Genomic DNA, 8758 nt, shown 5'->3' on the forward strand with positions numbered 1-8758 from the left:
CCTGCCCGGAGCCGGGGGCTGCCCGGGGGTGGTGGCAGGGCGGTGGCAGGTGGCACTGCGGTGGCAGGGATGTGCCAGCACACCTGGCACCGGGGTCACCGTGACCAGGGCCAGGCAGAGACACGGGCAGGGCTGTGTGTGGCTGCAGCCCTGGGGCTCGAGCAGGGTCACCAATAGTGACAATAAAGGCAAGTGACACCATGCATGGCAGTCCTGTGGCACGCTCCATGTCCCCAGCACTGCCTCTCTCTCCTCCCACCGGTGCTGAGCCAGGCACTGGGGTCTCCTCACGGCTGAGGAACGAGGCTCCTGCCCCACCAGAGCCCTGCCAGGGCCAGCTCGTGGTGACAGTGACATGCCTGGCACTGCCATCTGCCAGCAGAGCAGTGTCCCTCAGGAAGCCCTCAGGAACAGGGAGCACAGACACGCTCACACCACCGGCACCTTTTACTCCAAGCAAGTCCATGGCACAGCAGGGACGCACTGCAGCGCTGAGCTGTGCAGTGTGGAGCTGTGGGGCTCAGCAGTGACACAGGGACACCAGGACAATGTCCCCCTGGAGTCCCAGGACCTCAGCCCGGCCCAGCCCGGGCGCGCTCCCGCTCCCGCTCCAGCTGTTTGCGCCTCTGGATGTCCCGGTAGGCGCGGATGACGCGGGCTCGCTCCTCCTCCAGGATGCGCCGGCGAGCCATGGACACCACCGGGGACACTGGGGACGCGGGGGACGCCTGGCTCCGGCCCAGGCGAGGTGTCAGGAGGAGCTGCTTCTGTCCAGCCTGCAGGCAGAGATGGCACAGCTCAGGGGGGAAGGGTGAGACACCAGCAGTGAGCTCCAAGGAGCCATCACCGGCTCGCTGAGGCCACCACTGCCCTCCCAGGTACCCAAAGGGTGGGTGGCACTGTCCCCAGAGCTCACCTGCTCGGCAGGACCCCGTCCCCTGGGCCGGGAGGTGATGGTGGGTGGCTGTGTCACCACCTCTCCGAAGGGCACCGTGTCTGCAAGGGAATGGGGGTCAGTGGGGGACCCTCGGGGTGCCCAGCCCAGCTCCCCCATGTGCTGCCCCCAGGGCTGGGGTCACCTCAGCTCCCCCACTCCCTTCTCACCTTGCATCAGGCTCTTCTCCAGCATAGCCTCCTTCTTCTCCTCCTTCTTCTTCCGAGCTTTCTCCAGCTTCCTTTTCTGAAACCTGAAGAGCCACATTACAGCTGGGGCTCAGGGGGGGACAGGGAGCAAGCAGTGAGTCCCCACCCCACAGGAGCCCCCCAAATCCCACAGCTTTACCCCCAGGAGAGTGAAGCAGGCTCGTGGCCTCTTCCCAGAGATCCATCCCTATGGAAAGGGCACCCACTGCCCCCCACCTGCACCCCAAGACCTGGGCAAGGGGACATGCCACAGGCGTGGGCTGGCCCCATCTGGCCCCCAGGGCCTTGCTCTCACTCTTTTTTCCTTTTGGACTTCTCTGGAGCCGTGGCCTCCTTCTCAGGCTCCCTCTGGATCTGGTTTTCCGCGAGGAAGAGCACGCGCTGCACCTCCTGCTCCATGCGGCAGATGTAGGAGCGCTCTGACTCCCCTTTGCCCCTCCTGAACCTGGGCACTGGGATATCCCCCGGGGCCCTGGGGCTCTGGCACTTCTGCTGCTGCTTCTTCTCTAGGAGAGACAGGTGACATTTCTGCAGTGGTGACACCATGGGGTCCCTCCAGCCGGCACAGCGCGGGTGGGACGTCACCAGAGGGAGGGGGATGTCCCATGGCAGGATCCAGCTGTGCTGTGAGCTCCCGGGCCAGCCCCTGGGCCACCTGCTGGGGCCACCTGTGTGTCCCACCTGCCACCTGCCTCTTGCCGAGGTCCGGGCGCTTCAGGGCCTCGCGGCTCCGCATGAGCTCCCGCAGGCGGAACGGGATCTCCTGCTCATCAGGGTGTTTGGGCTTCATGTTGTCCTTCTTCTCCTTCCTGGGAAAAATGAGCACAGGGAGAGGGCTCCAGGGAAGCACCGGGACCTGGAGGCTGGGACACCGGGACCCGGACACCAGGACACCGGGACCCGGACACCAGGACACCGGGATCCACGTATGAAGGATGCTGGGATTTGAGCACGGTGGGAAACTGAGACTCAGGCATGGCTGGACACCGGCACTCGGGCACGGGCAGACACCGAGAGCCGGGCACGGTAGAGATCAGGACGCAGACACCGAGAACGGGACCCGGGCCAGGGCGCATCCAAGACCCCGCGTGGGTCCAGCTCCCAAACCGGGAGCGATCCCGACTGGATCCCGCGGGCACTGACCTGCTGCGCAGTGGCACGGCCGGTCCATGTTCCGATCTCGGTCCCACTTTCTGTCCCGGTCCCGCTTTCCGTCCCTGTCCTGGTCCCACTTTCTGTCCCTTTCCTGGTCCCGGTCCTGCTTTCTGTCCCTTTCCTGCTCCCGGTCCCCGGCCCTGTTTCGGTCCCGATCCCGGTCGTTGTCCCTGTTTCTGTCGCGGTCCCCGGGCCGGTTTCTGTCCCGGTCCCCGTCCCGGTCCCGGTGCCCGGGCCATGGTTCCACCACTCCTCACGTGCCCGCTCCGCCGCCACTTCCGGCTTCCTAGCCCCGCCCCCTTCTGCTTATTGGTCGCACTTCCCCGCCACTCCCGCCCTGCTGAGCGCACCGGGCTGCTATTGGCTGCAAGAGCTGTCACTCGGGGAGGGGGCGGGGCCAAGGGCTGAGGCCGGATGCTGCTGCGGGGGCTGGCGGGGGCGCGCCGGGGGGTGAGCGGGGACAGGGGGGGACACTGGGGGGACAACGCGGGGCTGGGCGTGGGGAGACACGAGGGAGTCCTCGGGAGGGGCCAGGATGTGCTGGGCGTGAGATGTGAGCGAGGACGGGGGTGGTACTGGGGTGTCATGGGGGGTGCTGGGGATGGGGAGGGACAAGGGGGGCTTGGGGGAGATGGGGGAGATGAGGGGACAAGGGGGGCTTGGGGGATGTGGGGAGAGGAGGGGACAAGGCGGGAGATGGGGATTGAGGGGAGTGGGGGGAACAAGGAGGGGATGGATGGGCATGGGACTGAGGGGGGTGCAGGGAATGGGGTGGGGGCCAGGAATTGGGGGTGTTGGAAGGGGGATATGGAGGTGCTGATAGTGGGGGTACACTGGGAGCAGGAATTGGGGGTGTTGGAGGGGATATATGGAGGTGCTGACAATGGGGGTACACTGGGAGTAGGGCGTTCCTGTGGCTGAGCTGGGGGTGCAGCAGCCCTGCCGTGCCCCCCCAGACTGGCCCCCTCATGGGGGTCTCGTTTCCCTGCAGCCCCCAAAGAGCCTCAGGGGGACCCCACGCCCCCACCCCAGCACCTCCTACAGCCCCCGGGAGCGTTCGGACGCCACGAAAGAGCCTGGGGGCACCTCGGACACCCCAGGAAGGGACAGCAGGACAGCCACCCCTGATGGGGACAGTGGGGACCCTCCTGCAGCCCCCCCGGTGCCCCCCCCGCCCACCCACTGCTGCGGGACCGGCTGCCCCAACTGTGTCTGGGTGGGGTACGTGGAGCAGCTGCTGGAGCAGCACCGGGACGGCGGAGCCCAGGCCTTGGCGGCCGTGGAGCAGCATGTGGAGGATGAGAACATCAAAATGATCCTCAGGATGGAGATCAGGCTGCGTGCCAGGAAGGACTGAGCCTCCCCCGGGCTCCCCAGATCCCGGGTCAGGATCTGGGCCTGGGTGGTTTGGAGTGATTGTTGTGTGCTGAGCGCGGCGTCCCAGGGGTGTCACGCGAGGTTGGGTCACCTCCTGCCTCAGAGGGAGCTGTCCTTGGGGACAGGTGGTGACTCAGGGCTGTCCTGAGCCCCGGATTTCCTGGGAGCTGGATGCTGTGCCCTCCCCAGCATGGTAAATCCCTGCCAAGGGCAGGCTGGGCGGCTCCCCAGCCCTCCTCCTCCTCCTCCTGTGATCCCAGGTGGAATTTAAGCACCTTGGGGGGATTTTCAGCACCTTGGCCATGCCCTGGTGATGGGGGGGGCTGGGCCAGACCCTCCCCAGTGACACCACAAAGCCTCTTAGGGGCCTCTCCATGGGGGCAGCGTGTGGCACCGAGCACGTGGGAAGCTGCAGCCTGTCAAGGACACTGTCACTGTCCCTGGTGTCACATCCTGCTGGGCTGCTCACCAAGGTGCCTTTTCTGCCTCCATCTTCAATCCCCAGAAACTTGTCCCAAACCCCCCCCATCAATTGTGGGGGATTCACAGCCATTGAGACCCACCCAGACCCCCCCACGTCATCCCAGGACAAGGTCCCCAAGATGCCACCCAGCCCTGAGTGTCACTCACTAATGAACCCCAGTTAACAGCCAGGCTCTGCTCTCTGCCAGGGAAGTAGGTGCTTCTCTATGGAAAACACTCCTGGATTTCTTTAATCCTATTTGTTGGAGCCCAACTAATTGCAGTTAGTGGCAGAGGCTGAAGTTCAATTAAAGTGTGCTGAGATTAGTCTGTTTTTAATTGCTTTAGTGCTGGATTAGGGAAGCTTTGGAGCAGCACCAGCCATGGGCAGGGGCTGCTGGACCCTCTCTGGGAGCAGGACCCCACCCAGGCTGGGCTGGAGCCTGGAACGGGGGTCCCATCACTCCCTGTGGGATCAGGGGACACTGGGGGATCTCTTTGGGAATGGGATTCCCCTGGGGGGGAGGCAGGATCCCCCCACGTGGGATCCACTGCCCACGGGCACGGGCAGGGCTAATCCTGACCCCTCCTCCCCCAGAGCAGGGGAAGGACACCCCAGGATTACCCCTGGGGAAAGCAGGGAGGTAAATAATCCTATTACCCCCGGGCAGGATAAATCTCCCTCCCTGAAAAGCCCCCCAGAGCATCTCCAGGCCGGAGGGAGCCAGGCTGGGCGGAGGGAGCAGCTCTGGAGCCGGGATTGCGGCACTCTGTGAGTCAGGGGAGGGGACATGGGGGTGTTTGCTGCTCCCCCTGCATCCAGGAACATCTCCCGAGCTTGGATCCTTGTTCCCAGAGCTGTGCCCAGCTCTGCAGCAGGGCCAAATCCCTCACACCCATCCCAGAGCGGGGCTTGTGCCCCAGAATTCCCACTCCTGGTGCCGTGGGCCATCCCCTGCTCCCCCTTCCCAGCCTGGGGTACCCCATACCCCCACACCGACCTGGGCAGGCCATGGAGGGTCCTGGCAGTGCCCCGAGGGGTCCCCAGGTGTCGCTGGGGTGGGGGACAGGGCAGGGAGGAGCAGCAGCAGCCCTGGTGGCCCTGGGGGGCCCTTCCCTGCCTTTGGGGTTAACGCTGAGCTGGGCTGAGCCAGCCTTGTGGGGAGGGGGCTCTGCAAAGCCTGGCAGGGGCTGGGTGGGAGGAGAAGCTGGTGGCCCCATTTCCCTGCAGCGGGCGCGAGGAGCCGTCCCGTGGCAGCGCTGAGCCCCAGGGAACGCTGTGTGCCGTGGGGAGCACCCTGAGCTCCAGGGAGCACCGTGAGCTCCAGGGAACACCCTGAGCTGTGAGGAGCACTGTGAGAGCCGGGGAACGCTGTGAGAGCCGGGGAGCACCGGGAAACACCGCGAGCTCCAGGGAGCACCGTGAGTTCCAGGGAAGCACCGTGTGCTCCCAGGAACATCCGTGAGCTGTGAGGAGCACCGTGGGTTCCAGGGAACACCGTGAGCCCCAGGGAGCACCGTGAGCTCTGGGGCTACCAGCCATGAGCCTGGAGCCCCCCAAGCTGGAAGTCAAATCGGCCACGAGGGTGAGCGGGGGTCCTGCCACCCCCCGCAAGGGACCCCCCAAGTTCAAGCAGAGGCAGACGAGGCAGTTCAAGAGCAAACCCCCCAAAAAGGGGGTGCAGGGGTGAGTGGGGAAAAGCCCTGGGATGGGAGGGGCCCTGCACGGGGTCAGGCCAGACAATTCCTCTTTCCTTGCAGGTTTGGTGATGACATCCCCGGCATGGAGGGGTTGGGAACAGGTATGGGAATGCCACCCCTTTGGCAGTGGGGGGTATTGTCTGGGGGGTCACAGTGCCACAGCTCTGTCCTCTCTCTCCTCAGACATCACTGTCATCTGTCCCTGGGAAGCCTTCAGCCACCTGGAGCTGCACGAGCTGGCTCAGTATGGAATCATTTAGGATTTGGGCAGGCTCACCAGCCCTGTAGTGCTGTGTAGGTCAAGGCCCCCCTGCCCATGCTGGAGAGGGGCAGGGGGGGGGTTAGCTTGGAAAAATGCTCATTAAACCCTAACGAGTACAGGAGTCAGTGTTGTGTGCTGGGGAGGAGGGAGAGTGGCTCCCCAGGGCCTGGGGTGGGATGGGCAGGACACAGATGGGTTCTGACAAGGTTTATTTGGGGCTGGACCAGCACCCCAGACATCCCCAAAGCTGCACACCCTCAGCAGCAGCACCAATGGCAGCACAGACAAGACACAGATGGGTTCAGGATTCTGACAGGGTTTATTTAGGCCCAAACCAGGCAATCCTCACTGCCACACCCTCCCGGCTGTGATATCCCCGAGCACCCTCAGGGCCATGAGCACTCCCATGGCCTCCAGCAGCAGCAGGGCCTGGGGTGGGATGGGCAGGACACAGACGGGTTCAGGATTTTTGACAAGGTTTATCTGGGGCTGGACCATCACCCCAAACATCCCCAAAGCTGCAATGGCCCTGCACACCCTCAGCAGCAGCACCAGTGGCGATGGTGGCACAGACACGACCCAGACGGGTTCAGGATTTTTGACAAGGTTTATTTAGGACCAAAACACCGCCCTGCATATCCCAATCCCCTCACTGCCACACCCTCCCGGCTGTGATATCCCTGAGCACCCTCAGGGCCATGAGCGCTCCCGCAGCCTCCAGCAGCAGCAGGGTGACGGCCCCGGCGGCGATGGCCCCGGCCTGGCCCCGCAGCCCCGCGGCCAGGGCGGCCCCGCAGCCCCCGGTGTGCAGCAGGGCCGCGGCCGCCGCGGGGCCCAGCGCCAGCGCCCCGAACCCGCACTGGGCGTTGGGCACGGAGCCGCCCTGCAGAGGCTCCCGGCAGCAGGAGGCCGGCACGCCACACGCCTGCACGCCCGGGGAGCTGCAGTTGAAGTACCTGTGGGGTGGACATGGAGATTGGGGTCACACATGGTCAGGGTGGGGATGGGGTGTCCCACACACCCAGGCACAGAGCTGGACACCAAGCATGGGTTCCAGCTCTGCCCTCTCCTTTCTGGGCAGTTTTGGGGATCCCACCACCCCAAACATGAGTCCACAGCACAGACCCCACAAGGAAGAGGGGGGTTTTCAGCCCCATGGTGGGCATAGGGTTGCACAAAGGGGGTTTTCAGCCCCAGGGTGGGCATGGGGTCTCTCACCCCCTCAGTCACAGAACTGACACCATGCATGGGTTCCAGCTCAGCTCTCTCTTTTCTGGGCCAGCATCCCAAACATGAGTCCACAGCACAGACCCCACAAGGAATGGGATGGGGGGCTTCAGCCTTGAGGTGGGCATGGGGTCCCACACCCAACAGGGTTTTCAGCCCTGTGGAGGGCATGGGGTCCCACAAGGGAGGTTCTCAGCCCCGTGGTGGGCATGGGGTCCCACAAAGGAGATTCCCATGGGGTCCCACACCAAACAGGGTTTTCTGCCCTGTGGCAGGCATGGGCTCCCCCACTCCCCCCAGCCCCGACTCACAGGTTGCTCTCCCAGTCACGGTAGGACTCGAGGCCGCAGCACTGCAGGCTCCGCTGCACCTCATCCACCAGGAACTGCAGGTCGGGATCCTCCTGGTAGCGCAGGAGGCAGAGCAGCAGCAGGTCCTGCAGCGCGTCCCGCAGCCGCCGCCGCAGCAGCAGCAGCAGGAGCCCCCCCAGCAGCTCCAGCCCCCCAAAAACCAGCAGGGCGCCCAGGAAGAAGCGCAGCAGGCAGGGGCTGGCTCGCAGGGCACCCAGGCAGCCAGCCAGGGACACGGCGCTGGCCCCCAGCCCCACCAGCACGAACAGCAGCATGGGGTCCGAGCCCAGGGGTGCCCCACGCTCCCCCCCAGGCAGGGACCTCTTGGTCAGCAGCCCCCAGACCCCCACGGCGAGGGTCAGCAGCCCCAGCAGGAGGAAGAGGAGGTTCCAGAGGAAGGCCAGGTAGCGCACACAGCGGCTGAAGGGGCTGGGTTTGGGGGAATCAGGGTACCACACCCCAGGGTCCTGTTCAGCCGTGTCATCATCGTCATCAAAGGAGGAGTAGGGCAGCTCCACCAGCCTGGATGCCTGCACGGACAGAGGAGCCGCTCACAGCCACCCAAAAATGTTCCTCCATCTCACAGCTGGACACTATCACAGGCTCCTGGAGCCACCCCACACCGCCCTGCTTAGCCCCAAACCCACTCCTGCTCATCACGGGGGTCTGCAGGGGAGCACCCCAAAGACTCTGACCTAGACGACCCCCAGATCCACCCCTATGGAGACCCCCAGGGATGCAGCACGCTGCTACCCAGGGCTGGGGGGACGTGGGATGCCCGGGTAAGGGGTGCCGGGGTTACCTGGGGCAGCAGCCGGGTGCCCTCCCCGTGGGGCTGGAACAAGCGGACTCTGCTCAGCGCCATCGCCGCTGCCTCGTGCCTGGACCCGTCACACTCCCATCATGTGAGGGGCTGCGGGCGGGCTTAAATGGGGCTGTGTGTGCCGCCCCACAGCTGGGCACGATCCCCCGACCCTCCCACGCCCACAGCTGGTCCCGATCCCCCCCCCCCACTCCACAACTGGGCCCGATCCAACACCGGGGGTCCCTCCGAGGCCACGGGGGACGCTGCTTGCATGCG

At 65.1% G+C, this 8758-nt stretch overlaps 4 protein-coding genes across 4 annotated transcripts; 2 read left to right on the forward strand and 2 right to left on the reverse strand.

The window, feature by feature from the left end:
• The first annotated feature begins 327 nt into the window (after nucleotides 1-327).
• OXLD1 (oxidoreductase like domain containing 1) lies at nucleotides 328-4464 on the forward strand. Its single transcript, XM_054645405.2, has 3 exons — nucleotides 328-338; nucleotides 2700-2748; nucleotides 3290-4464. Exons 2-3 carry the CDS (start codon nucleotides 2713-2715, stop codon nucleotides 3653-3655), a joined length of 402 nt encoding a protein of 133 aa, XP_054501380.2. The 5' UTR covers nucleotides 328-338; nucleotides 2700-2712; the 3' UTR covers nucleotides 3656-4464.
• CCDC137 (coiled-coil domain containing 137) lies at nucleotides 425-2590 on the reverse strand. Its single transcript, XM_054645223.2, has 6 exons — nucleotides 2287-2590; nucleotides 1825-1952; nucleotides 1439-1649; nucleotides 1105-1187; nucleotides 917-996; nucleotides 425-776 (listed from the first exon to the last, which is right to left on the reverse strand). Exons 1-6 carry the CDS (start codon nucleotides 2535-2537, stop codon nucleotides 573-575), a joined length of 957 nt encoding a protein of 318 aa, XP_054501198.2. The 5' UTR covers nucleotides 2538-2590; the 3' UTR covers nucleotides 425-572.
• Nucleotides 4465-4616: 152 nt separating the features above from the next.
• PDE6G (phosphodiesterase 6G) lies at nucleotides 4617-6142 on the forward strand. The gene is made up of 3 exons (XM_054645279.2): nucleotides 4617-5824; nucleotides 5899-5939; nucleotides 6022-6142. Exons 1-3 carry the CDS (start codon nucleotides 5679-5681, stop codon nucleotides 6096-6098), a joined length of 264 nt encoding a protein of 87 aa, XP_054501254.1. The 5' UTR covers nucleotides 4617-5678; the 3' UTR covers nucleotides 6099-6142.
• A 546-nt stretch (nucleotides 6143-6688) lies between these two features.
• Nucleotides 6689-8591, reverse strand: TSPAN10 (tetraspanin 10). Its single transcript, XM_054645355.2, has 3 exons — nucleotides 8480-8591; nucleotides 7639-8207; nucleotides 6689-7056 (listed from the first exon to the last, which is right to left on the reverse strand). The coding sequence occupies exons 1-3, from the start codon at nucleotides 8540-8542 to the stop codon at nucleotides 6750-6752; spliced, it is 939 nt and encodes a 312-aa protein (XP_054501330.2). The 5' UTR covers nucleotides 8543-8591; the 3' UTR covers nucleotides 6689-6749.
• Nucleotides 8592-8758: the final 167 nt, after the last annotated feature.

The sequence above is a fragment of the Agelaius phoeniceus genome, chromosome 19 (genome assembly GCF_051311805.1).
Source record: "Agelaius phoeniceus isolate bAgePho1 chromosome 19, bAgePho1.hap1, whole genome shotgun sequence".
In the NCBI taxonomy this organism is placed as follows: Eukaryota; Metazoa; Chordata; class Aves; order Passeriformes; family Icteridae; genus Agelaius; species Agelaius phoeniceus.

What these genes read in the sequence shown, in the direction of transcription:
- PDE6G (XM_054645279.2), top strand. Translation starts at nt 5,679, where the DNA reads ATGAGCCTGGAGCCCCCCAAGCTGGAAGTCAAATCGGCCACGAGGGTG. An exon ending in CCCAAAAAGGGGGTGCAGGG is followed by an intron (nt 5,825 to 5,898) that starts GTGAGTGGGGAA and finishes CTTTCCTTGCAG; the next exon opens with GTTTGGTGATGACATCCCCG. An exon ending in CATGGAGGGGTTGGGAACAG is followed by an intron (nt 5,940 to 6,021) that starts GTATGGGAATGC and finishes CTCTCTCCTCAG; the next exon opens with ACATCACTGTCATCTGTCCC.
- CCDC137 (XM_054645223.2), bottom strand. Translation starts at nt 2,537, where the DNA reads ATGGCCCGGGCACCGGGACCGGGACGGGGACCGGGACAGAAACCGGCC. An exon ending in AAGTCCAAAAGGAAAAAAGA is followed by an intron (nt 1,188 to 1,438) that starts GTGAGAGCAAGG and finishes GTGGCTCTTCAG; the next exon opens with GTTTCAGAAAAGGAAGCTGG. An exon ending in GACGGGGTCCTGCCGAGCAG is followed by an intron (nt 777 to 916) that starts GTGAGCTCTGGG and finishes CTCTGCCTGCAG; the next exon opens with GCTGGACAGAAGCAGCTCCT.
- OXLD1 (XM_054645405.2), top strand. Translation starts at nt 2,713, where the DNA reads ATGCTGCTGCGGGGGCTGGCGGGGGCGCGCCGGGGG. An exon ending in TGGCGGGGGCGCGCCGGGGG is followed by an intron (nt 2,749 to 3,289) that starts GTGAGCGGGGAC and finishes GTTTCCCTGCAG; the next exon opens with CCCCCAAAGAGCCTCAGGGG.
- TSPAN10 (XM_054645355.2), bottom strand. Translation starts at nt 8,542, where the DNA reads ATGGCGCTGAGCAGAGTCCGCTTGTTCCAGCCCCACGGGGAGGGCACC. An exon ending in GCACCCGGCTGCTGCCCCAG is followed by an intron (nt 8,208 to 8,479) that starts GTAACCCCGGCA and finishes CTGTCCGTGCAG; the next exon opens with GCATCCAGGCTGGTGGAGCT. An exon ending in CGTGACTGGGAGAGCAACCT is followed by an intron (nt 7,057 to 7,638) that starts GTGAGTCGGGGC and finishes TCCACCCCACAG; the next exon opens with GTACTTCAACTGCAGCTCCC.